We start from the raw sequence: 26,810 nt of genomic DNA, 5'->3' as shown, positions 1-26,810 counted from the left end.
GAATTCCCTTCTTAGGCCTTGATTTACAATTAATCTTTACTCAATTAACATTTAGCAAATGAGTTCAGTTGCATTTCTTAACCATACACCTCAGCATGCCTCAACAGCCAGGGCAGTGGTCAGATTGTAGCAAGAGCTCTGGGTGTGCTTACATGATCAGACTTTTATAAATAAAAATCCTGAAAAGAGACATACCTTTTTTTTGTGCTTCTGAAATGGATTTTTTTCTGTACACACAGAAGAATCACAGCAGCCTTTGATACTAAGAGTTATGTTTTACAGGATATTGGTACTAAGAGTTACATTTGACAGGGAAAGATATGGCTGTAATGTTTTATGAATGCTGTGAGTATTGCTGCAGTTTTCATAGCACAGAGAAATGTGTCTTCTCGGTTTCTCAGAAACAAATGTTTTATGCAGCCATTAGAGTCAGGAAGACAACTCTGTACCAGCTCAGGATGTGCTGAGATCAGAAAGTTTCTGTCTTAGCCTTGAGTGCTAAAAATTACCTAAACAGATATTAGATTCTACCTACTCTGAAAACAGAGTTTCACATATAAGTCAGATCTGGCGCACAGAGTGTGTATTTATTCTCTATCAAAGCTCCTAAGAAAATGCCTCAAAGTATAAAAGAGAGAAAGCGGGAAACACAGAAAGCTGGAATTTTTCCTACCAGTCTTGTTTTTTGTGGAACTGGATACCATTCCATTTCATACGTCTATAATCATCTCAGTACCCTTTCTTGTATTTTTTTTTTAAATGCAACAAAGGAAAGATCTCTTTGTTAGTAGCTCCCAAGTTTTACTCGTTCTTTTTTCCAGTGACCCACTGGTATTTACAGGCAACAAGAAAGATCTCTATTCCATAAGGCTTTGATTTGCTGCCACCATAGAAAAACTAAACAGGCAGCAACTTGTAGTAGCATACAGCATAAATGCAAATAAAACTTTGTTAAACATGACTGCTGGCTCCAGATGTCCATCAAAGCCTTATGGCTTATGTACATATTTCAGGTTAGCTTTTTCAGCAGTAAGTAAAAAAGAAGTCAGTGTATTCTTCACAGCAAATATATTAAATGTACTTTAAAAGAGCAATCAAACTACGATTTCCTTTATGTAATATTTGAACCATTTCTTTGTATTTGTTATGCTTTGCTATGGATATGAAGTTTTTCATTTTTTCATTGCTACCAGCTTTCTTTTCCAGAGCTTTGCATATAGCTGACAGTGAATTTCCAGCTACCTGGTGATGTCATTTAAACTAATAAATGAAGTTATTCTTACGAGCCCTGTCTGATGAAAGAGGTATTAGTATCCTGACATTGGTAGCTTACAAGCAGCACTTAATATTGGCTATGATTGAGTTTTGGTTATTTGTGCCCTATTTGTACGCAGTATTTTATCCAAAAGGAAGAAATCCGTACACTTTGGTGTCTCTGCAATCAAAAAGGAAAATAAACATCCGCACTCATCTTTCACAGGGCTGAGTGTTAAGAGTTGTGTTTTCCAATTTCTTAATGACAAGATGACATCCTATAAATTCCAGTGGTCTCTCTGGAAAAACTCCACTGAATTGGGCAGTTGTAACAGAGGATGTTTTATTACAAAGAGTATGTTTAATGTCAGCTTTCAGAGCACGGTACACAGTTAAAGTAGCAATTGTAGATAATCAGATTTTGGCAGATTCCCGGTTCTCCCAGGTGATGTGGAAGCCAAAGTCTGCATCTTTTATATGTTGATTTTTTTGTTGTTGTTGATCTTAGGCTGTCCTTTCTATAGGCAGTATTTTATCAAGCCATCTCAAAAAAGAATCTTTACAAACTGACGAGATGCTTGTAGCTTAAATCAAGAAGATGCTTCTGGAGGAATCTGGATTGGGGAGGAGGTGTGCTGTGTTCTTACAGTGACTTGTGTCAACTCTTTGCCAGAAATCACCTGTCACAAACTCCTTTCCACACAAGGTTTGGAGTTAAAGTCACTTTTCAGAGGGGCCAGAATTCCTGAAAGCCAATCATGACCGAATGTGCTAGCTCAATTAACAAGAGACATCTTCAGTCCCTTGTAAAAAATACTTGCTAAGTCTCTAAGAGGTGTGTAACCAGAGTCATCAGTAGCCCTAACATACCTATGCTCGACACTTGCATCTTTGCTATGCCACCTATTCAGATGTTGTCAGATGTTGACTCTATCCTGGTTTCTACCCATGTATATTGAGTTCTTTATTGACTGTGATAGTGATTTTCACTCCAGGAGACAGTCTGTGCCAAACTACTACTGAAATGAAGATCTTCTGTGTACTTCCACATTGCCATAGATCTGTGCTGTGCTGCCTCACTGCGTAACCTACTCCATCCTTGCTTACTGCAGGCCAGCTACCAATGTATGGAGCCCTGTTAGGTGTTTGACCTCACTATCAACATGTGACTCAGATTTGCAACATCTCATCTTCATAAAATGACATCCAGAAGGTCACCTGCTGAGTCTGCTGCTTGCAGCTGATGTTAGGACACCAGAGCTCTCTGTGGATAACTCAGGAAGGGTCACGATGTCCAGAACCAGATTCCAAGTTTCCAGATTTGAGGATGTGATCTCACACACAAACAGGCAGAGCATGGGATCCGCTGGATGGGACCTGAGTGCTGAGGCAAAGTAGTCAAGCATGTCAGGCTCTTCTGCTGGAAAGTGTGCATTGGGCTCATCTTTTAGCAAGCACCAAGAAAATATGCTGGTTTACAGGAGGATAGAGGAGGGGGAAAAGCAGTGCTCCAGATGGAGTGTTCAGCACCCACTCAGCACTGGAGGAACCTGGTCCTCATCTACCAGCGTCACCACTTCAGGCAACCTCTGCGGCCACCTTAACAAAGAGCACTGCTGTTCCTCCAAATGACAAGCTGCAGCCAATGCGTAGAATCCTAGAATGGTTTGGATTGGAAAGGACCTTAACAATCATCTAGTTCCAGCTTCCCTGCCATGGGCTGGGACGCCTTCCACTAGATCAAGTTGCTCAAAGCCTCATCCAACCTGACCTTGAACACTTCCAGGGATGGGGCATCCTCAGTTTTTCTGGGCAGCCTGTTCCAGTGCCTCACCACCCTCAGAGTGAAGAATTTCTTCCTTACATCCAATGTAAATCTATCCTCCTTCAGTTGAAAGCCAATGCCCCTTGTCCTATCACTACACGCCCTTGTAAAAAGTCCCTCTCCAGCTTTCTTGTAGGCCCTCTTTAAGTACTAGAAGGCTGCTAGAAGATCTCCCCAGAGCCTTCTTTCCTCCAGGTTGAACAACCCCAGCTCTCTTGGACTGTCTTCATAGGAGAGGTGCTCCAGCCCTCAGATCGTCTTGACCCTCCTCTCAACCCACTCCAACAGGTCCATGTCATTCTTATGTTGGGGGCCCCAGAGCTGAATGCAGTACTCCAGGTGGGGTCTCATGAGAGCAGAGTAGAGGGTCAGAATCACCTCCCTCGACCTGCTGGCCACGCTTCTTTTGATGCAGCCCAGGATACGGTTGGCTTTCTGGACTGCCAGAGCACATTGCTGGCTCATGTTGAGCTTCTCATCAACCACCACCCCAAGGTCTTTCTCCTCAGGGCTGCTCTCAATCCACTTTCCATACAGACTGTATTTGTGCTTGGGATTTCCCCGACCCATGTGCGGGACCCCTGAGGAGTGCTTTGTGGCCCAGATCTGCATCCTCTCTTCCAAAAAGAAGTGACCTGAGTGCCAGCACTGAGCACAGGCTATTGTCCGAAACAAGCCCATGCTTTTCCACCTCCTGGTACAAAGGCTGCAGACAAAAACCTAAACAGTGTCCCCAGAAGTGGCTCAGTTTGGTGAACTGCTGTGCCAGTGTCACTTCTGCATGTGTACCAGGAAGAACAGGTTTGGCAAAAGACTGAGCAGGAATTGTCATAGCAACTGAGACTGCAGTCGGACAAGGAGTGTAAGATGCTGCAACTCTGAAAATTCCTGTACATCTTGCACAGGAGAAGACATCAGCAAAATGGATGTAGGAACTCGAGTACATCTTTGCAGGGTATCAGCTTTCGCTTCGTCTTGTTGATGCTGTTTGTCAATATGCTCTGCAGCGAAGACACGACCTTACGGTGTTTCATATGAGAGATTTGAAAGTTCACCCATTAACATCTTTTAAATCTCTCCTTTTCTTTCTATTCACACATCAGCCAGATCTCTCTTTCAGGATCTCATTAGTCTCTGTTCCCACATGTTGCCAAATTTTACCGTAAACCTCCCTTCAGCTTCCTTCTTTCCTGGAAGGTTATAATGTGCTTTTTGAATGTGTTTGCCATAAGGTAAATGTGTTTAACTAATGGAAGTGTTATTTTTTCTGCTTCCTCTGGCCACAGGATTAAGAAGCAAGGCTTTGTAGATAAGAATACCCCCTGACATATAATTGTCCCATACAGCCTTGGGATCAATACTTCCCTCAGAGCAGATACACAGCTCCTGTTTGCACTGATGGAAGTAGCTACATAAATAAAGTACATGAAATGCAGGGGTCTGTAGCCTTCCTATGAGGCAATAAAATATTTTTGTATTCCTTTCATCCACATCAATCTCTATTCATCCGACCAGTTCACAGGAAAGGCATTAGCTGCTAACTGCTCCTCACTTCCTCAGATGCCAAGCCTCCACAAGACTGCACATAAACTGAGCTTTGTGTAGCCTCAAGAGGTTGTTTTTTTTATGTCAGTATGTGTGTGCATAACTCCCACTGACTTCTGAAGGTGTTAGACGGTGTATATGTATGTGTACAGCACGGAGAATAGACTTCAAAGCTTTGACTTCTCTAGCGTGTCCCTGAAATTAGTGACAGATGTTTTTCAGCATACTTGATTAAGAAGTGGTTAGCCAGGTCTATCGGACAATTTCTAAAATCCTGATGAAAAGAACTTTCACAGAGTGTGGATATTTATCCGAGGATGTTCATTTCACTACAAGGTAAACAACTGGCAACTTAAATGTATCGTATTTCTAAATAAACATATATTTACCTATGCCTGGGTCAGAAGTGGGAGGTGATGGGAGAAGCTGCAGCTCGACTCACAAGGATCTTGCAGTCCTGGGGCAAAAGCAGGAAAGCTTGAGCTTTTGCAGAGAGTAGATTGAAAAAAACTTTTCTGTCAAAACTATCATTCATTGAAAAAAGCTTTTCTGTCAAAACTATCATCCATTGAAAACCCTGGACGTGAATTGGTGTCAACAGAAACGTTGTAAGATCTTGTGCTGATGCTGTCCTAAAAGTAGACTCTAGTGAAGAAGCAAGGATACTCTCTGAAGATGTTTCTCTTTCTGCATGTTTAGGAGCACAGTCTTGGAGGTCACTTCTTCAACTTCCAAACAAAAGTATTTCCAAGGAACATAATCTTCGCTTAGCCAACTAAGTAATTAGGTTTTTGTACCAAGACAAACTGTTTTAACAGGAGACATCAACACTAGAACATAGACCTGGCCCTAAGATTCCCTTATCTCATATAGTTACCAGAAGTCCTGAGCTATTACCTATTAGCCTTTTCATTTTCATTTGCTCTGCATCAGGACAAAAGCAGATTTTGAATCTTCAGCTATTTTGGCAAAAGGAAGAGTTGTTTTTTCTTCCACAGTCAAGAAGAGCTCTAGAACCACTGGAAAAAAACCCAAATTTCAAAAAGAATATAAAAGTGTTTATTTGTACCAACACTGCACATTTTGTCCACTCGGTTTCTTGGTAGGATCATGTTCTTGCATTATAGTTTTTTTTTTGTTTTTCTTTAACCAAGAGATGTCTATTCCAAAAGGGACTGTAAAAAAATCTGGAGAAAATGGGGACATGATAACCCTTCTTCAAGAGCACACCTGAGAGAAGGAGACCTTTGAGAGAAAAGAAAACGCAATGCCTGGTAGTTCTCCAGAAGATCTTGACCCACCTTTTTAACGATAGCCAAGAGCTCAAATTCAGTTTACGCTGATGTTAGCAGTTGCCTGCCTACTCTCTGCGCTTCTGTCATGCAACCAAAAACTCAATTCAATTGGTTTTGTTATTGCTTACAGTAATTTTTGCTTCCTGGTTCTTAGTGCTGTCATTCAGAAATATTATCAAATAACATCCTGTTAGTTTTTTATATCCTAATAAATTTAGCTCTTCACATTCTCATAGGCAGCAGAGCGATGTTACCTCTGGTTTTTGTGAAGCTGGAGAGCATGAGTCACCATTTATTTTAGGGTGTCTCTAATCTAAAATAGGGGAAATTTGAGTATCTGGGAAGAAACGATTTTGAGAAAGACTACAAGCTTAGAGATAGTCCGAAAAATTACTAGTGTCCATCTGGGCCTTTCCTTTCTGTGACCATGAACTGGGTCATTGCTCAGCCTCTGACCTCTTGCTACAGTGTAGTAGACAATAAAGTGCCAAACAATTTCACAAGCTTTTCCGCGATCAAGGAAAATCACTGTATCTGAGCTTTTGCTTTCCAGTCCCAACCTACACAAGCCTTTGTTAGCCTTTGTAGAAGCAAGCAGAGAAGACAGCTGTGGCTCTAGATCCTGGGCTGACTCGTTGGAAACAAAGCTCCTCTAGATCCATCACTGTAATGCATTGGTAACATCACTGTTATTGCCTCACAATTATAGCCCAATATATACCTTCCCAATTACAGTTGAAATAGTTATGAAGGAGGATAAGGGCATGAATTGGATGAGGTGTATGAGTTCTGTGGACGTGTGTAAGTTTGTCCTCGGGGTAACTCTTTAGCATGGCTGTTAGCACAGCATTTAAAGCCTATGACAAGCTCTCTACATTCTCATTTCTTTTTTCTTTTCAGACAAGCCCTGTGGGGACCCGCCGTCCTTCCCCCACACCATCCTGCATGGCCACACTGGCTTTGAAATGGGGGACGAGCTGCTGTATGTTTGTGCCCAGGGGTACGTCATGGGAAACAAGGAGACGGCCTTCACACTGCTCTGCAACAGCTGCGGGGAGTGGTACGGGCATGTTCAGGCCTGTGTCAAAGGTAAGCTCATTCAGCACACAGAGCATCCCTCCAGGAGCTCACGGTCTCCCACCGGCCCAACCGAGATGGTTTCAGGCTTACAGGGGTGTCTCCTGGGCATGTGCAGTCCCAGTGAGGGTCTGGTGACTAAAGCATCAATGGCTTAGCTGGCCCAACAGTGCTTTTACAATCCCATTGGTAGACATCTTCAGTAAACCACAGGAGAGGAAACCTTATTCATACTTGCATGAGCATGAAGTTTCTTTCTGCGTATCAGAAGCCATTCAAAATACAAAATTGGAAAATTTAATGCCATATTTATTTTTTTCCTTATCTGCCAACCCTGTTTCAGGGATTCACTGGGTCTTATCCCAGGGTTATCATTCAGCTCCTGCCTTCAAGTCCACCATCTTCCTTCCTTTTCCCACAATACCATTTGTCTTTAGTACTGAACACAATTTTTAATTACTGAAAAATAACATTTGGGAAAATCCTTCATCTGGGTATTCAATATCAGAATCAGCCCCTTTCTGGAAATCAACTGTTTATAATCTTGTATGTGCTCATTCTGTTACTGGATGAGATTTATAACTTTTCAATGTACTTACTTTGTTTACTCCAGGAAAGGGATTACTACAGATGTTACAAGAAACATCAGAGGTATTTTTTTCAGAGTAGTTCAAAAGCCATGCCTGGGCAGCGTTAGCGAGCCAAAGACATTGTTTACCAGATACAGTGTACAATGCAGGTTTTGTATGTCTTCTGCTATGTTTATTTTCACATGAAGCCACAGAGGTGCTACAGAGCATGCTAGTGAAATGAAAACTTGGTGTTTGTTCTTCCCTTTGAGAACCTAGAGCAAGTATGGAGAAAATCCAGTGTCTTTTTGTAAGCATGAACGAAGCATGGCCTGCACACAAATATCTTTCCTTACCATAGACATGCTGAGGTTGTCCATGGCTTTATCACCCCATTACCAGCCTTACATCTTCATGTGATGCTACATGTCGAGGCCCCTGAGATAGCAGCTTCATTACAGAAAAGACAACATTCCATGGCAGTACTGTGGCCCCATGGAGACAGGTGTCAATACCGCTCAAGGACACAGCAGACCCATATGCAACTCCCCCTGCTTCTTTGTATTTTCTAGGTCGAATTGAGCTGACCATCCTTTAGGTGTTCTTGGATTTTTATTTGGCATGCAAAATGTGTAATGCAATAGCTGTCCATCTTTCAAACCTTAGACTTTGTCCACTGACTTGTGAAAAGCCAGCTTGGCTGATCTGAGCTTTTACTAGCCGTTTCCTACTAGTTGCTTTAGCGTTTTTGAACTTCTGGCCTTGCATATATGATAAATGGCGCTTCCTTTTGGTAGGTTAGGAAAATTAAAGACCTGTGTAAGTTAAGAGAGTTGTCTATGCCACAGAAGAAGTCTGTGACAGAGTGGAGAAATACAACTTGGATTAGAACTGAGCAGTGAGATGGAAAAGTTAAAAAAAGTGTCTTATTTTTTAATTTACCCCAATAAAAAGACATACAATTTTTATCTTGTACCATGCTTTCTGGATTTTTGTCTACAAACACAACAGTAGCTACCCAGATATTTACTCGATTAAAAGGAATGAAAGTGGATTTTCTTATCAAATAACTTGACTCAGGGAATCAGGCTTTTATTTAAAAACCAAAACAAAATGTAAAAGCTCTGGGAAATTATAATAATGGCATTTCCTTAATTTAAACTTTCAAGAAAATCCACCTTTATATGTTAGTTAAATTCTGTAAAAAACTTTTAACTTTCCCCTTGTTTAAACATAAGCTGAATAGTACCATGAGTTCAGATGTGGATGCAATCTGACTTCTACTTTCTTCTCTTTCTCATGTTACCCTGCTCAATGCATAAAGCTCACAATTTTTCAATATTTAAGAACAGTCATCAGAGTATCTTACTATTTTTTCAGAGAGATATCACACCTTTAAGATGATGTTTCTGGAAAAACTGATAAATTCTAAGCAAAGTAATGGGCAGCTGTTGGGTAGCTGAGCTATCTATATGGGCTGGAGTTAGCATATCCATTTCAGAACCTATATTTTCCTTAATGCCCAGGGGCTTGCAGAGAGTTATTTTTATTCATGAATATCTACCATCAGGCAGAGGATAATCATGAGAAAAGGTCAATCTTCTTCTTGGTAGAAATGGGTCATGTCTCTGCACCAGCAAACTAGATACTCAAAACCATCCAAATGGTATAGAGATACAATAAAAAAGGAAAGAAATTCCAACATCTTTCTGAACTATTTCAGTTTCCAGAACTGTTCTTACGAACAGCAGTTCAGATGACTAAGTGAAATACTGCAGGGAGAGGAGAGCAAGGAGGGAAAGAAGGAAAAACAGTATCTACATCTGGTAGCCCAGTGGGTCTGAATCTCCTATAATCCACACCAAATTGATACTTCTTTTTTCTTCACTGAGGTTAGGGAAAACGCTTAACTTCATCACACTTAAAAATAAACTGTTTTACACCAAGGTAAGGAAGGGAAAGAATCAGGCCATTTAAGTTGTGTGTGTTTCACTGTTTTCCCTGGATAAATAGTCTATTTCCCCTGTTTTGCCTGAGCCTTTCACACAGCCGCAGGGAAGAGAAAAATATTTTTAAAAGAAATAGGAAAGTGTGGCTGTAAAATCACAAACACCAACATTGGAACTTGGGAGCAGATGTAATATTGTGGATTATGATTTTTAAAATGATTTAAATGTAGACTTCATGCTGAGGGACATCCTTTGATTAATGTTTTTCATACACTTTAAAGACCTGGGATAGAAAATACAGTACATGTTCAATTATATATTTACATATAGTTGAATTGTTATATATTCAGTCCTCCTGATCACAATTCTTTAAGAAAGAAGGCTTTACAGGAAGGCTGAAATGTGTGATGATAAGATTCATTATTTTTAAAAAAGTAAGAATTCAGTGAAAAATAACAAAAAAAAGAGTTTAATTAAAAGAAACCTGATTTACAGTTGACAGATATTTTGGGGTCATAAGAGAGAGGAGAATAATTATTAATTAAGTACTCCAGAAGTCAGCACACACACAGCTTTTTAAGTGCTTTGAGAAAAGAGAGTAACTTTCCTATCATGAAGGTTAATGACAGGACTTAACGAAGAATTTATATCCCTGTTGACAGAGTGGGCCATTTCTGTCCTAACTGTCTCACATCAGATGGTCGTGAAGCCACTTCAGTGAACAATAAGTGCTATGTTTAGAGGCTGGTAACATGATATGGGTCCCTTGTTCTGCATCTGCGCTGGGTGAGCAACTGGAATTGTGAAATGATCCCGATGCTCTTACACCAACACAACTGGACCATGGGGAGAAAACTCTGGTCAGAGGATTAAAAATATAAAGCCTGCTCCTACATCTTGCATTGCCTCTGAGATGAGGGGCAAGTCACTATACTACTCTCCGCTGCTTACTCCACCTCATCCACGCAAGAGTGATAACGTCTATCCAGCTTCATGAAGTTTTCTGAGATTTGCAGATGTTACAGCTGTGTATTATTGTCCTTTTTGGTAACTCCCACATTATAATGCTCAGCTGTCTAAGTAGAATATCAGACTAAACAGCAGTAATTATTTTTCTTCTCTTGTTTTTTTTAAAAGCATTGGGTCTGCTTTACATTCCCAGTTGCTCACTCAGAGCAAATACAGAGTCGAAGAACTATCATCGTAGCAGTGACTAAGTATAGCACTTAAATTATCTTTGAAGTAGCTTTATGATCATCTTTCCTCTCTGTTTTGATCCAGTTGGAAGAGATACGGTTCATTCTGGTACCCAGGATGTATTATACAACCATACAGTTGGCAAATTCGTTAATTAAATGAAAAAATATATTATACATCAATACACATATAATCCAGTAAAACTTGGCTACGGGCATAACTGGGCAAAATAATTTTGGGGTTATAGTAAGTGGATTCTGGATACAGTAAAGTATGTTGGAAATTAAGAAAACATTGCATTGCAAATGGCTCTGAGGTATATTGCACACACCAGGTAATGGACTGTAATTTTTGATGAAGATGCTTTTTAAGAAAAAAAATAAGGCTCTGTATAGTTAGTGTTTCCTGCAGTTTCTCATCATGAAAAGACACTGTGTTCTAGCTGAAAACACAGGGATATTCAACCCAACAAAGCAACCTTAAGCAGAGAACAGGGAAATACATGTTTTTTGCAGTTTATTATTTTTTCTCTTTCTGTGGAGAGAACACATTTGTTTCACAAAATCTATCCTGAAGATTGGCATTGTAGTAAGGTCTGGAAGCAGATGCATGCATGCCACACTGTGGCTGTCCTACAGGCACAGAAATTAAAGTGACCATTGCTAAATGACATTTGTTTTTTTCCCCAAATGAACCACAGGTTCAATATCAGGAGCACTAATACTAACGTTTCAGTGTGGGGGATCAGGGCTGCTCTGCATTAGGCTGTGTCCTTGAGACTTTGCTTCCTCAAAGAGAAGGCAGATTAAATGGCTGGGAAATTACGTCACATCTCAGACCTAAAACTGGCTAAGAAGAATGTCATGTATTTATCCCTTTCCCTTGACTGCTTTGGGGTTTTTTAACTATAAGCTTGTGGCAGGAGAGGTCATATCTTCTGCACATCTGAGGAACCTCTCCAGTGTTGACGCCTGGATACTTGTGTCGTGCATTTGGAGCTGGTCTAACTTTTCCACAGTGAGGACCATACTTCCAATTTCAGTGTAGGAGGATTTGGCTGGCTTCGACCACCTCTGAATGCTTCACCTACAGCTCCCAGTCTTTTTGCCTAATTAAATTGTTCTCATTACTTCAAACATTGTTTTCTGAGTTTTCAGGAATAGTATTGGTTCACATTCATGTGGTCTGTAAGCATGACTAGCCAGCATCATTTAATTCTTTTCCTTTTTTTCTTTTTAATGGCTTTTGATCTTATTTAGGAATGCTTTTTTTTTTTTTTCTTGGCAGTGCAAAGGGAGAGTTGTGACAGACAAATAAAATAAGCAACAAAATATGTCCCTGGCCTGTCAAAACAATTGTCATGACAAACTTTAGTTCTCTTTTCAGGTCTGTCACTGAGCAGTTGTATTAGATTAATGTAAAGTATCGATCTGGCATGAACTGATTCTGCCAAATCAAGTTAGTTTAAAAAATTATGATGGGTTATTTATTTGTATTAGCTAAACTAAAAATCATCCTCCCTCTTGTAGCTGTTGGAAAAGACAAAAGGCAACACAAATTCTGTCTAGCATACTCGGTTTGATTTAAGAGAAGTGTGTTCGTGTGCCTGATCCAAGTCAAATGGATAATCCTTTGAGATGCTGTAGCTCACAAATCTGATTGATCTTAGGCAAATTGGTCTACATGCTCTATTCCTTCCCACCCTAAAAGGCAGATGTTGGCTTGTTAATGTTTGCTTTGAGTTTCTTAGAATAAAGAAGTTTTTATGCAATAGAAATGTTTATGGTGATGGTCTACATAGAATCAAGCTTCAATTTCCCGTATTCCAAAAATACATCCACAAAATATGCAGTGCACTTCATGGTTGTCCAAAATAGCAACACTCAAAATAGAGCTTGGATGCCAGTATGCTATCTAGAAGAAAAATTAAACTGATCCTAGAGTGTGGAAAACCAGGCTCTTTGGTTTTACCTGTCTCTGTGTTTGGTCACTGTTTTCACATTAAGATCAAAAGTTGAAGGAGATGAAAGCTGTTTAGGACTGGATGCTTCCCAGAAAGGACAAGGCTAAATTAAAAGGGTTTTTACCTTTTAATTGAGCTTCACATTTTTGGTAGTATGCCTTTTCAGCATCTGTTGCCGTAAAATGTTCATTTTAGCCTCAGTAATCCTTCAGACAGTTAATCAAAACTCACTGATCCTTCAGTCTGCCAGAGGAGGGTAGGGGAAGATATAACAATGACCAAATCCAGGAAGACCTTGGTCTTGGACTAATTAATTTCAGTGCTGCCTCTTCTGAAAAGCAGACCTGCCTGGACAGGAAGGAAGATGCAATCCCTTTTAAATCAGTTGCTAGCTGTTTTGAAAATGTGTATAAATAAAGCTTACAACTATTTGGATGAGAGATGGAGCTGAATCTACTTTGGTTGTTGCTCTTTAGTAATGAGACTAAAATTCAGAGAGCTGGAAATCTGAGGAGGTGAGCAAGAAGTGCAAAAGTTGTGCAATCTGTTCCTGGAAAATCAAGCTCATGGCTGACTTAAAAGATTGTCATGGTAACACAAACTCACTAAATACCCAGTCCAAGCCCCATTTGAAGGTCTGAGGCCCAGAAGAAAGAATAGAGTATTATTACTGTGTAAGTCAATTCAGGATCATATAAATCAAAGCTTCAGCGTAAGGGGGTCTGTATTTCCTTTGATGGTTAGAGAGCTCAATAGTTGCTTTCATTCTGGCATCCCATAAGCTAACATTAGTTATATTGATAGTCTTTGCTATAAACTATACAAATACAGGAGATTGCATATGAAAATACATTATAGCAGCTTTACAACTTGGGCCACAATCTGATTGTCAGAAGGAACAAGACTCCCTTATGCAGTGACGAGCAGCACTTAATGAGCTCCAATCTCAGTCTCTCTTTAGACTACAATAGGCTTTTTCTTTCCTCAGCTGAACATTAAGAAAGCACCAATTCATTTCTATACATGCAGGATCAGGCCCAAAGACAGCAGATTTGATGGAGACTTGATTGATGGTTCAACAAACCCTTAATATGTTCTGATAGACTGAGGACTCATATTTTCCTAGGAGCACATGCTCTTTCCTGATGTGCCTCCATAGGACTTTCTTCTCAAGGGCTGAAAGTACACAGCAGGAGAGGCACTAGAGGGGAAGAGCTTCAAATTCTGTAGAAAACATAGCTACAGTTGTTAAGCATTCACCAATGATCTATACTGGTCAATAAGATGACTACTTGCTGGCCATTCATATTGCTAACCAAAGAACAGGTCTGGAGGAAACAACATAAGTTTATGACTGTAGTTCTTGTTCATGAGTGTGTGTGCATGTACTAGAACACCATAACATAAAGATCAATGTTTCATCCTCAGCCAGATTAGTGTAGTCTGAAAAGTAAATGAGTGGAAAAAAAAAGAGGTACAGTAGACATACAGGTGAAGATAGACTGGTCTGATGATTCATCTCAAAAAAGAAAACAGTGACCATCACAGTTGGCCAATGGTAAGTTCTCACATTATGACGTTTTAGTTCACATATATCCAGTAGACACCTATAGGCTCTCCTGAGAGACACTAGACTTTAGCAAAGCAGGTGTACCAGATACCAGCTTTTAGCAGCAGTCTGGATGGTCAGAGGACAAAATGGCTTGAGGCACCGTTTCCATGAAAAGAGAGCGTCAGGTAGAAAAATCCTGAAGTGACAGTGAGACAAGGGACACAGTGGGACTAGTGTTTGATGGCTATTATAAGTGCTACATAATGACAGCCAGTGCCACACAGAGCTTCATAAATATGTTGCTAAAATGCTTTGGTATTCAGAGGTACCCTCCAGTCATTAACAAAAGTCTAAAATACTGTTGGAAAAGATTTTAGGATGAATTAGAAAAGTGAGAGTCCTACCAGGAAGCTTTCTACTCTGAGGGCTCAATTCCCCTCTCTGTTAAGTCATCTTTGCACCAGATGGAAGTTTTTTCCTGCTTTGGAGAGGACAAAGAGGATCTGGAGGATTCTACAAGCAGATGAGGACACTGAGACCCGGAGGGAGAGAGGCCTGTTGTTGGCACTGTTGTATCGTGCACAGGTTTCACCCTACACCCTTGCTGTGAGATGAAAGGACCTGCTGAGAACATCCAGTTCTCCAGCATCACAGCTTTCACAGAGGTATTAACTCTCCACAGGCTATGTCACACATTTTGGTTTCCTCAGCATAACTGCTTTGGTTTATGGTAGACCCGGTCGCTATTCCAAGAAAAATACCTTTTGCTAATACTCATTCTGTTCTGGCACCTAGCTTAAGCTGTTCTGGCAAAAATTAAGCTGGTGTGAGCTGTATCACCACTAAATGTTATTGGTCAGACTGGTTTGACAATATTTCTAATCTTAAGAGTAGACCAAATATGGCTCTGCCAGAAGTCTGGGAAGCAGTCTCCAAGGAGAATGTGACTCATTCGGAAATTGAGGTGGGCCCCAGATGAAAATGTGATTCAAAATTAGTTGAGTGTAAAAAGGCAAAAAAAGATAAGGCTTTATGAATGCATTGATTTGTAATACAGTTTCTCCTATTAGTTTCTTGTTTCCCATGTCATCCCAGGCCTATTACTTCGCTGTCTTCACAAAAGACTAAACATTTTCTTAAAAATTCTCACCATGATTCAGTTTGTTTTATTTTCCATACCCCAAGGCACTATTTTCTATGACTTTTTGTGCCAGCATAAATCTCAGCAATTACATCAACTTTCTACGGAGTAAAACTTGTGTGAGCTGAAAATCTACCGCCCTGTCTCGTTTGGAAAATTTTTCATTGGGCTAAGGTTTTAGAAGAGTGGAAGAAATATAAATTAAAATTCATTCAGATTCAAACATTTAGTGTCATGCTTTGAGTCAAGTCTGTTTTGCTATGAGTGCTGGGTCTCTTGAGGCATGGGGAGTATTTCTAAATCAAACTCAAACTTTGTGATGAATCTGCCCCTCTGTTGCACACAGTTATTTTTTTGCATCTTTGGTTTTTGGATTTTTTTCTCTTTCCTTTTTGGTAACATTTAGTTTCTTAAAACTGGAAGCCTGTGAGTTGATTACAGATGGTATTATCTTGATACCTAGGTGTTAGGATTTAAGTGTTGGAGACAGGGTTTTCTATCCTTGCAGTCATGAGCGCATCTTGCTTTTTTCAGATGAAGATGAGCAGAACTCAGTGTCAGCTTTGGTGGGAAGAGTTCTTCCTTGGGCAGCTCTGAAGAGCTCTCATAGAATGAGAAATACCATTCAGCTCACCTGGCCCCAGGTGTTGTATCACTGCAAGACCAGGGTCATTGAAGAAAAGTACTGTAATGATAAAAAATTGAACATCAGATACTGAACATAATCCTTGGAGATCAGCTGGCTCGAAAGGGATGAATTTGCTGTAAAATTTGTAGGTTTGTTTTTTTTTTTACAGACCAATTAGTAATTGATTACTTTTTGCTATACATTCTTCCACACACCCATTTCTTGCTTGAATATGATGAAAAATTTTCCTCAAGAATGGCAAAGAGAATCATGTTAGGGAGAGTGAAGTTTTGAGAAAACAATAAGCAATTGAAAGAAGTCCTCTAACTTCAGACAGTAAGTTATTTATATATATTTTTAAATCTGGAAAGGGAACCTGTCAGGGGTTAGCATTGACACCCATCCTGATTTTTTTTTTGGCTTGGTATTGACTCTCAACCTATGGTGGACCATCTGCTCTTCAAATAAACAATAACACTGAATGAAAAATACTGTCTAAAAGTCGCTCCTCATTGCACCTTTCTTCTTGGTTTCTTGTAACAAATGAGCCCAGTGCTTTTCTGGAGAAATTAAATGTTGGCTTTTGTGTCTCGTAAAACCTTTTCTAGATGAAACTGAGGCGCACATTGACTATGAAGATAATTTTCCTGATGACAGATCAATACCTATTGTTGAGAACGAACATGTCAATGGCAAAGAGGAAATCGAGCAGGAGCAAGAACAGCTTTCATTCAGTAAAAGTTCAGAGGAACGAAGAACTGGAAGCACCAAAGGTTATACTCAGAACATAGACACATCTGAAAAAGGAAGCAGGGCACCAACTGAGTCCCCTGTGTCACTCCTAAGTCAGAAAAATTTGTTCTGGTTTCCATCGGAGGCTTTCAGTCAGCCTGAATCAGAGAAAGAGATAGATGATTCCACCAAAGCACAGTTTTCTGAAGGTGATAACCACATTGGAGTGAAGACAGCCTATGATGAACCTGGTGCCAAAATGTTTTATGACAGTGAGGACTTCCCCATTGGACCCATTCTCACAACTAATGATACAAAGGCAGAGATAGATGCAGTTGCCATTACTGATGAGTCATGGTTAGACGGCTATCCCGTAACACAAGAAGTAGTAGAGGATGATGAAGAGGAGGGAGACAAAGTTGATGGATCAATGGGAACAGAAGATGATGTCATCCTCACAACTGACCAACTGAATCATGTTGAAGTAAGAAAATCAGGCAATGGTAGCCCAGTTCCAGAGGAAGGTTTAACACAGATTGTGGCAGCAACAACAAAGATGGATGATGAAGAGGCCAAAGAGACACAGGTACCACTTACATCAGTGAGTGGTCTGGAGAACTTGAGCGTGAGCAGAGGTTATGATGATGCCACCTGGGACCACTCAACTACGTCTCCAGAACCCATGACTCAGGAGCCCAGTACAACGATGATGTTTGACATAACCAGCTTAAAAACGTCCATGTCAGAAACCTCTGTTGTGGCCAGCCTCTCGGATCACACTCCGTATGCAGAACCAAAAGAAACAACTGCCTACCCAGCACAAGTAGCAACCACTGCACCCGCTCCAGATATCATTACTGACACATCGTCCCAGGAATTAGCCGAGCAAGAAAATCTCACCCAGGGCCTTGGAGAAAAGCCCGTCCCAACTTCTCAGCCATGCGAGGGAGAGGACTGTCCCAAGTCAAGTAAGGGTGCTATCATAGCAGTAATTGTGATTCTTCTCTGCTTGTTACTGGTTGCAGCCGTCCTGGCTGTGTGGTTTTTCAAAAAACAGCAGCAGAAAAATTCTGTCTATAAACTAAATGGAAGGTGTCAACCCCGACATCATTGCTACCACCACTACCACCACCAGCACATCGAAATGCAGAAAGTCTAACCAGGGGTCTTTTGGCAGAGATGCTAGAAATCAGAAGAAAAACATATTGATGCTAGAAGGATCACATGACTCATGGATGCTAAAATCCAGCAGTGCAGAAAGCAGGAGGAAAAAAAATGCTAAAAGAACATCGAAGACAGAAAATATTACATTTCTCTTGAAATTGCAGTTTAGCATATTCGACCTTTCAGAGCTAAAGAATGCGTACTTTTTATCAGAAGGGTCTTTTGGAGACATCAGCAGGACACAGTGTGCTTGGCAGTACATCTACAATTTGTTCCGCTTTTACATTTTGCTCCTATTAATAATAAATTAATTGATTAATTTCTGTGTTACCTGGTTATGGTAGGGGCAGGGCTGGTTAGACCTTCTTGGTCTGTTTTCAGTGGAAGAGGGAAGGAAGGAGGGAAGGAAGGGCGAAGGATGTTTTTGGAACAACCACACATTTGGCGTTTGTTCCTTTTTTAGAACCTGCCCAAGCTGGTCAGGATAAACCACCGTAACAAATTATTACCTGACGTGTCTTAAAAAGAAAAACTATTTGCTACCATACTTTAATAGATAGTATCACAATGATTACTAAGGTACTTTTCTTCAACGTTGTGAATTTAACAAGCCACAAAAGTTGGATCATTATGCTATTTTTTCTGGATGGTGTTCTTTTAAAGACCAAGTGCCATTCTTATACTAATCTTTTTATAGAAATCACAATGTCTCCCTGAAATTCAGACAATACTCTAAGTGCCATTCTTCCTTGGGTATCAGCAGGAGAGGAGTCAGAACACCTTTGATTCCAGGTGTTATGATGAATAGCCTCTTATTACAGAGCCAGACAGTGATGAAGCACTTTCCAGGGGAACTCTATCTGAAGTCGGTTGCTTTTCTGAACACGATACCGACTGACCAAGATACTGAATTTGAATTCACAGCCAGTAGTAACTCTGACAATGAAGCCATGTATAATACTTCTACCATATGAACTCTGTAGAAGGACTGATTTTCACCATTCTGCTCTTCATCAGCTGGAGGATGTCTGGGGTGGACATTGCATATGGGAGATGGGTATGCATTTTGAATGCTGCTTATTGTAGTTTTAAAGACAAAGCAAACCTGGGAAAGAGAGAAATTGCATCCAGTTGATAAAATGCAAACACTTGGCTTGTAGACTGGGTGTTAGTGTGAAAACACAGAGGCTTTCCCAACTACATGTTCCATTTCAAGCGGTTTTGAAAATAAACAGGGAGAGAGGGGAAGATGTTTTCTAGAATCCCTTAACATAGTTTTGATGTGTTGAGTACGAAATATTCTTCCTTACCTTTCTGAATGAACAGGAGAAACACTGGCAACTGTGAATAATCTGCAGGTCAGAAATGAACTCGTCGGCCACTCTGTTGTACACCCTTAACCAAAGTACGCCAGTAGTTCAACACATCAGAATATTGGAGTAAGAAAAAGTGGTTGGGTGGAGTTCACCAGTTTTCATGTTCTGTCTCAGTCACAGTGGTAACCATCTCTAACTCCATGGAAGGTATACTTTATGAAATGGAGTGCAGAACAGGGCCTGTTATACATACAGCCATAAATCTCAGTGCTGATAAGGAAAACAAAGCATTTTTAGAAGATGGCTATACGTTACCTTGGTGAATTTGACCTCAGAGTAGTAAGAGTTGAATCTAATTGCCTGGCAAGAGCCACAGTAAATAAAGGAGGACAGAAAGTGTACAGATTTGTAAATATTGTGTTCTCTGACATATGCATGACTTGATGCTTTTAATGCATTCTAGACTATGAAATAACCTAGAATTTCTGTTGTAAACTATTTTTTTATGCAGTAACGTTTTTTTAAAAAACAAACCAAACCAAACCAAACCAATTGATTTTGCACTAAGCAACTTCATGGAGACTGTTAACTCAACTAAAACATACCGTTTGTAATCTCATGGAAATATGCTGAAAAATAAACACAGGAACATCCATTAAAAATATTGTTTAACTGAAAGGTACGAGTATGTGTTACAGTTCTGTGTAGCATCATTCAAAATGAAAAGTAACTACTACTTGGCTCAGGAACTGAACATGTGAAAATGAGACTCAAAATATAATTACAAACACAAACTTTACAGGGATCTTATTTGAGACTTAGAAATACTTGTTATTCACGAACCAGAAGAAAATGTACATTAACATGATGCTTTGGAGGTATTTAAAAAAAAGTCAAGTTAACAAAAAAAGGGAAAAGAAGCACCTGTGTGTGTGTCCTTGTGCAAATCATCCAGTTTTCCCCCACGTTTATGGAGAAAGATAAGTCTGTCACTTGAATAATTCTTGTAGAAGACACTTTGATATTAAAAAAAATAGCTGAAAAGTGTTCAGCTTAGGCTGCCAGCCCAACTCTGCTCATAAGACCATCTACCCCCTTTTGCAGCAGCATCTGTTTGTACTCAGCAGTTCTCACTTTACCAGAATGACTCAGAGAGTTTGGGAAAACTAATAAAAAGATGGAGATAAACAGTTCATACAGGATGCATTTGACTTAGACCTCCACTTGTGTGCAAAACCTGGCTAATCAAAGACATTAGGAATGGCGAACAATAAATATAGTACAGTAAATACAAAATCTGAAGATGACAAGAACAAACACAGGGAAGTATGAGTTACTCAGCATAGGAATTAAGAGCTGAAAGTGCCAGCTGTGCGCTGAAACTGGGAAAGAAAAAAGGAAAAGGGGAAATACTGGGAGCGATTTTGTGATTGTGACATCCAGTCGTTAAGAGATTGATCTGTTGCTCTGTGATAAAAATCGTGTATCATCCTCTTCTAGGGAAGCCACGTATTACAGCAGGCTGGCCAGAATCAGCTCACTGGTATTAAGACTGAGATATGACCTCCCTTTCCCCTCCTTTCCTTTATTAACAATTACCTATTAGCTGGGCCCCCATTCCATACACTTCATGTGCTGCTGGACCTGGACAGAGCCCTGTAAAACTTGCTGAGAAGTGACACTATGGGGTGTAACATCACAGCTACTGGCAGTGTTTTGGGGCTTCGACCCCTTGCGACCAAAAGGTATTTGCTCCCCTTTGTACAGAAACACTGGGATCATGGATTTTAGGTATTCAGTAAGTTCTCAGGGTGAAATCCCCTCAATTTCTGTGCTTGTCCTTCCATTTGCCAGCTAGATGATAACATATGGTTTATTGTGCTGTACCGCCTTATTACATATTGTACATCAAAACTTATTACGTTGGGAATTGCATAGATTTTTTTTTTTCTTCTATGAGAAGAATTTAAGGGTTTTTTTATATCCAGTAATTTGTAGTGTAAAGACACAACATAACACATAGGTGTGAAATATCAGAATATGTAGCTATTAATGACCATTTAAAAAATTAGTCACAAAAAGAAATTATTAGATAGTTGTAAGACTTGTCACGCTATAGGGTTACCATCAGCTCACGATAATACTTAGATGTTTAATACCTTTTCAGATAAGTGATAGTGAGAATGAGGCAAAGGCAGAAAACCCCAATTTTTTCTTTAAAGTTAATAGTCACATAAAGTTACACCTCTGACCTCCATATTTCCATTTGAAAGTAACGGAGTTCTATTACCTTGTAAAAGAATTAATCAGGAGAAAAGCACATTTGTTACTTCGTCCTGTTTAAAAGACCTACCCGGAAAGAACATCAAAGGGAAGAAAATTTAAAAATAATAATTAAAAAAAAGAGTAAGTTTTCCTACTGAAAAGGTTCGCGTTTATAAACTTAAACAATTCAGAACTCTCTACAGAATCTAGTTTCCATATATCATTGGTACTCTAAGGACAGAGAAGAGGGGAGGGAGGAGAGATGGATGTCTAAACCACTGAATATTTCTTTGCCAAAAATAAATAAATAAAAAGGTATCTGTTTATTTTAATATTTTTTCCTAGTCACTGAAGAGGACTTAAGATACAAAACCCTGATTTGCTGGGCTGTGCAACCCAACTTACTTTGGCTATTCCTTACTTAACTTCTTTTTTGTATATAGCTTAAACTCTCCACACTAGGTCATTCAAGTCTTGAGTCACCAGAAAAAAGAAGTCGCTGTTTAAAGCATGGCAGACAACCAAAAGTTCAGACAGCTGCAATGAAGGATTAGTTGTGGGTTTTTCTCACTGCCTCGCTACAAACTGCATCACAGCTCTATGTTCAAACATTATTAAATGGGAATGTTTTCTCTGGCACCGACTACTTCTCCCCACAGTTTAAGTATTGAATTTTTTTAACTGAAGTAGCTTTGGTTTACAGCTCACATTAGAACTTAAAAACATATTTCCATAGTAGCTGGCATATGCAGGCAACTGTTTATTCTCAATACCAGTCATAATAAACACTTGTACTTTTATGATCCAACAAATCTTTGTCTAATCACAACCCCGTTTTCAGAGCTGTAAAATTTGCATGCTATTTAAACCTTTTTTCATGAAGACTCTCTAGAAATTGAAAGATTTTCTAACTCTGCCTTCATTATCAATATAGACCAATAATTCACTGTAAAGGATGTGGAGATACATGGTGGACATTAATTGCAAGACTGCATTGAGAAAAAGTTTTGTAAAGCAGGACACGCTATAGGATTTTCAGAGGAATAGCTTATCTTGAGGAGACTCACCTTTAATTCCACCTCGCACTTATTCTGGCAAGTATGAAAAAGCGGTTGGATAGGCTTTTCAGGTGAATTGAGAACAGCATCCGACCAACTTTTTGGTTTATGTTTTAGCATTCTCAAGCAGTAAAGCTCCGAAAAATGGAGCAATTTGAATTTGCTTTTGGCTCATGCATTGTCAACAGAACTAATGAAGGTCTGCCTGCAGAATTGCTACAGTGAATTAAAGAGCCCAGCAGGACATCTGAATTCTCGTTGAATTTGCCAGAACTGATCATTCTGAAAGTATTTATTTTTCGGAGCTGACTTTATTGGCTATTGGAATTGCTGAGACACAGAAGTGTGGAGCCTGTGATGCTGTTTTATGGGAACAGAATTAAACTTTGAGCAGAAAAATCACTACCACCCTTCTTCCTTTTTTTAATAAATATTGCTATTTATGAGGATGAACTCATAAGAAGCCAGTTGACACATGAGGAATCACTAACAGTAAGAGCAGGTATTATTTTGAAGATTACATACTTAGCACAGTCTGTCAGATACACTGATTTCCAAGCCGTGAATCTCTTCCCTTGCCCAAGCTTTGGCTTTTACATAAGAAAGATTGTCCTGACAGCCAGCTGTCTGTTTTTTCACAGAACCAAATATCCACTTCAGTGTGCCAGCATTTGTGACTCAGTTTAATCTTCAGCTTTCAAGCAGTTCCCCATCACACAGGACAAGAGATCAAGCACAGGACTCGCTCTGCATGCAGATCCTTATGCTAGCCATCTCCCAGAAGATGGACTTCACCATTCACCTACAAGTGGTGATTGAAGGACATGCTCAGAATTATTGCAGACTTGCTTGTGGGCAGCACAGGATGACCAGAGACCAACAGCAGCTACTCCAATAGCCAGCTCTGTTACTAGAAATGCGAGCGATTATTAAAAAGTGTAATTATATGGCTCCACAACAGGCAATATTACCAGCGAGTTTGATATGAATTTTATCTCCAGGGTCTGCCCTGGCTCAGCAGAAACATGACACTGCATTCAAGTCAGTCACACAAACACAGAGGCTTCAACAAAATGACACTTTTGTGAGCATCAGCATCATACAGAAGCCTCGTCAAAAAAAGAAATTGAGACAAAATCTAAATATCCCATTGGGTTAGGCAGAAGCTGCTAGCATCTAAGGAAGACAACTCACAATTGCAAGAATTTGGGGTGGCAGAAGGGAGGCGAGAACCATATTCCTGTAGCCTCCCAAGAAGAGCTGGCAGGATCAGAGAAGTGGAAGAAAAGTCACTGATTTATTGCAGTCACATGTAAATGTTGGCATTTAACAATAGCCACAGTAAAAGAAAAATCAGTTAAAAGAACCTGAGAATGCTGAAAAAAGCCACAATAAATACTGAAGAACTGGAAGAGGAGCTATTTCTCATTAGAAAAGAACAAGGGTTTGAGAACTACTTGTACTTATTAAGATTGAACTGGCTTGGGACCATAAGTAGTGGAAATTAAGAAAGCCAGAAAAAATCCACAGACACTTGAGCAAAATGAAAAAGGGATCACAGTGCCATTTCATGAGGCCGCAAGAGTATCAGTTGCCTCCTCAAGTGAAATGGAATGGTAAAGGACATCAGACTTACTTAATGCAGGCTTAAGGAAAATAAATCACTGGCTAATGGACATCTTAGTAAATGATGAAATCCCCACCTGAGAAGGCACAATGGCAGGGGACTTCAGCTGTAAGGTCGAGAGCTGAGGAAACGGCTGAACGTGAAGCCTTAAAGACAGAATCACAAGCTTACCAGAAAACCAATAGTACCTGAGAAGCTTGCAATGGTTGAATAACTGTTGGGAGAAGAGGAAAAATTAGGGTTCAGAGGCGCTATATGTATCCCCAGTGTAACCCATTGAAGTCAAATGAATCGCAAAACAGGTTAACTCTGGTGCTCAGTGTCTTACTGGTGGAACGAAAGTATTACAGTATTTTACCACATACTTTGTTCTTTAAAAAAGATTATAGCAATCTCTGACAATTAGTCCTGGAGAGGGGAAGGGATTTAATTAACTGGAAAGAAATAATTCTGGCAAATGAAAGAGATCCTGGAACTGACTTTTTATCATCTCATACCTACGGTAGTCTATGCTACTTGCTTCACCAACAGGCAAAATCTGATTAGAAGCTTTATGCACTGTGGTGGGTTGACCCTGTCAGGGTGCCAGGTGCCCACCAAAGCCGCTTTATCACTCCCCTCCTCAGCTGGCCAGGGGAGAGAAAATCTAATGAAAGGCTCATGGGTTGAGATAAGGACAGGGAGATCACTCACCAATTACTGTCATGGGCAAAACAGACTCGATTTTGGGAAGTTAGTCTACTACCAATCAAATCAGAGTAGGGCAATGAGAAATAAAACCAAATCTTAAAACCACCTTGCCCCCACCCTCCCTTCTTCCCAAGCTTAACTTTACTCATGATTTTCTCTACCTCCTCACCAGCAGCAGCACAGGGGGACGGGGAATGGTAGTTGTGGTCAGTTCATCACATGTTGTATCTGCCACTACCTCCTCCTCAGGGAGAGGACTCCTCACAATCTTCCCCTGCTCCAGTGCGGGGTCCTTTCCACGGGAGACAGTCCTCCGTGAACTTCTCCAACGTGAGTCCTTCCCATGGGCTGCAGTTCTTCACGAACTGCTCCAGCCATGGGTACCTTCCACAGAGTGCAGTCCCTCAGGGACCGACTGCTCCAGCATGGGTCCTCTGCAGGGTCACAAGTCCTCCCAGAAAACCTGCTCCAGCGTGGGCTCCTCTCTCCATGGGGTCACAGGTCCTGACAGGAGCCTGCTTCAGCATGGGCTTCCCACGGGGTCACGGCCTCCTTTGGGCATCCACCTGCTCCAGTGTGGGGTTCTCCAAGGGCTGCAGTTGGGTATCTGCTCCACCATTAACCTCTGCAGGAGGACAGCCTGCCTCACCATGGTCTTCACCATGGGCTGCAGAGGAATCTCTGCTCCAGTGCCTGGAGCACCTCCTCCCCCTCCTTCTTCACTGACCTTGGTGTCTGCAGAGCCATTTCTCTCACATATCCTCACTCCTCTCTTCGGCTGCAATTGCTGTGCACAGTTTTGTTTTTTCCCCTTAAATATGTTATCACAGAGGTGCTACAACCATCATCAATTGGCTCAGCCTTGGCCAGCAGTGAGTCCATCTTGGGAATCGGCTGGTGTTGGCTCTATCGGACATGGGGGAAGCTTCTAGCAGCTTCTCACAGAAACCATCCTTGTAGCACTCCCTGCTACCAACTTTGCCAGGCAAACTCATCACATGCACACATGTTATTTCCACACAAGATGTGTCGTTACGGAAAACCCCAGGCCCAGGAACTTGAATTACAGGCACCTCTTTTGGAAGTCTTCAAGGTTTTGCATTGCAGTACCTACAGAGAGCACACAAGAGCTAGGGCACCACAGAAACAAATAGCCAGATAACAGTTGGTGCTCGGCAGAGCTTCTGAGTCAGTTTGGTAAATGGTAATAAGAAAAAAGTTGGTAATAAAAAAAAAAAAAAGGTAATAAAGAAAAAAAAAATGGTAATAAGAAAAACATCTTGTAAAATGAAGGCAACGTAGATAGATCCATCCACCCCCAACAAACTCCATGCCCTTTAATGGTGAGATTTCTGGATCAGAAAGCTAGAGTATCAAAGATGAATTCATTTGGGTATATGATCATAATATCAAGAGTGCAGTTCTTGAGGAAGAAATCTAGAGTTGTCCTAAGAGAGTTGGAAAGCAGAAGGACAAAGAGGCCTCCAGAGCAGTATCCTCTCCCTTGAGCATACACACACCTCCAGCAAGAGACAACTAGGGACAAACTGGAGAAGCTATCCTGGCTGAGTATTACAATACGTGCATTTCCTTGGGAAGCAAGTGATGGTTTTCAATCAACTGCCTGAAAGCTTTAAAAGCAAAGTTAACTTCTTCCATAAAATCATAATAAATGGAGTGCTAATATTGTGTGAAACAAAAAGGGTAAGGAAATCCGATATGCCCTCTGGTACGCTCAAGGCATACAGCAAGCCAGATTCTGCTCTCGTTACCACAAATGGGACTGGGTAAATCTCCTAAAGTTAAAAGGCTCTTGATAGATACTCATTTTGAGAAGAAAATGGTCTGCCCATCAACTTCAGCAAATTAGTTGTGATTTATATTAGAAGCTAAAAAAAACCAATCTGATCTTCCAAACATCTGTTATACACAGCTTAAACATTCTAAAACGTCTCATTGCTGT

At 40.4% G+C, this 26,810-nt stretch overlaps 1 protein-coding gene across 1 annotated transcript in view; it reads left to right on the top strand.

Annotated features, from left to right (window-relative positions):
• SUSD5 (sushi domain containing 5) overlaps positions 1-17,886 on the top strand; it is a 42,474-nt gene extending 24,588 nt beyond the window's left edge. The window contains exons 4-5 of the mRNA XM_009993151.2: positions 6,820-7,008; positions 16,604-17,886. Of these exons, the coding sequence (XP_009991453.1) occupies positions 6,820-7,008; positions 16,604-17,886 (1,472 nt within the window). The remainder of the gene's footprint in view (positions 1-6,819; positions 7,009-16,603) is intronic.
• The last annotated feature ends 8,924 nt before the right edge of the window (positions 17,887-26,810 follow it).

Source organism: Tauraco erythrolophus, chromosome 7 (genome assembly GCF_009769465.1).
Source record: "Tauraco erythrolophus isolate bTauEry1 chromosome 7, bTauEry1.pri, whole genome shotgun sequence".
Classification (NCBI taxonomy): domain Eukaryota; kingdom Metazoa; phylum Chordata; class Aves; order Musophagiformes; family Musophagidae; genus Tauraco; species Tauraco erythrolophus.
Note: the sequence above shows the minus strand (reverse complement) of the source record. Positions and strands in the feature narration are given on the sequence as shown.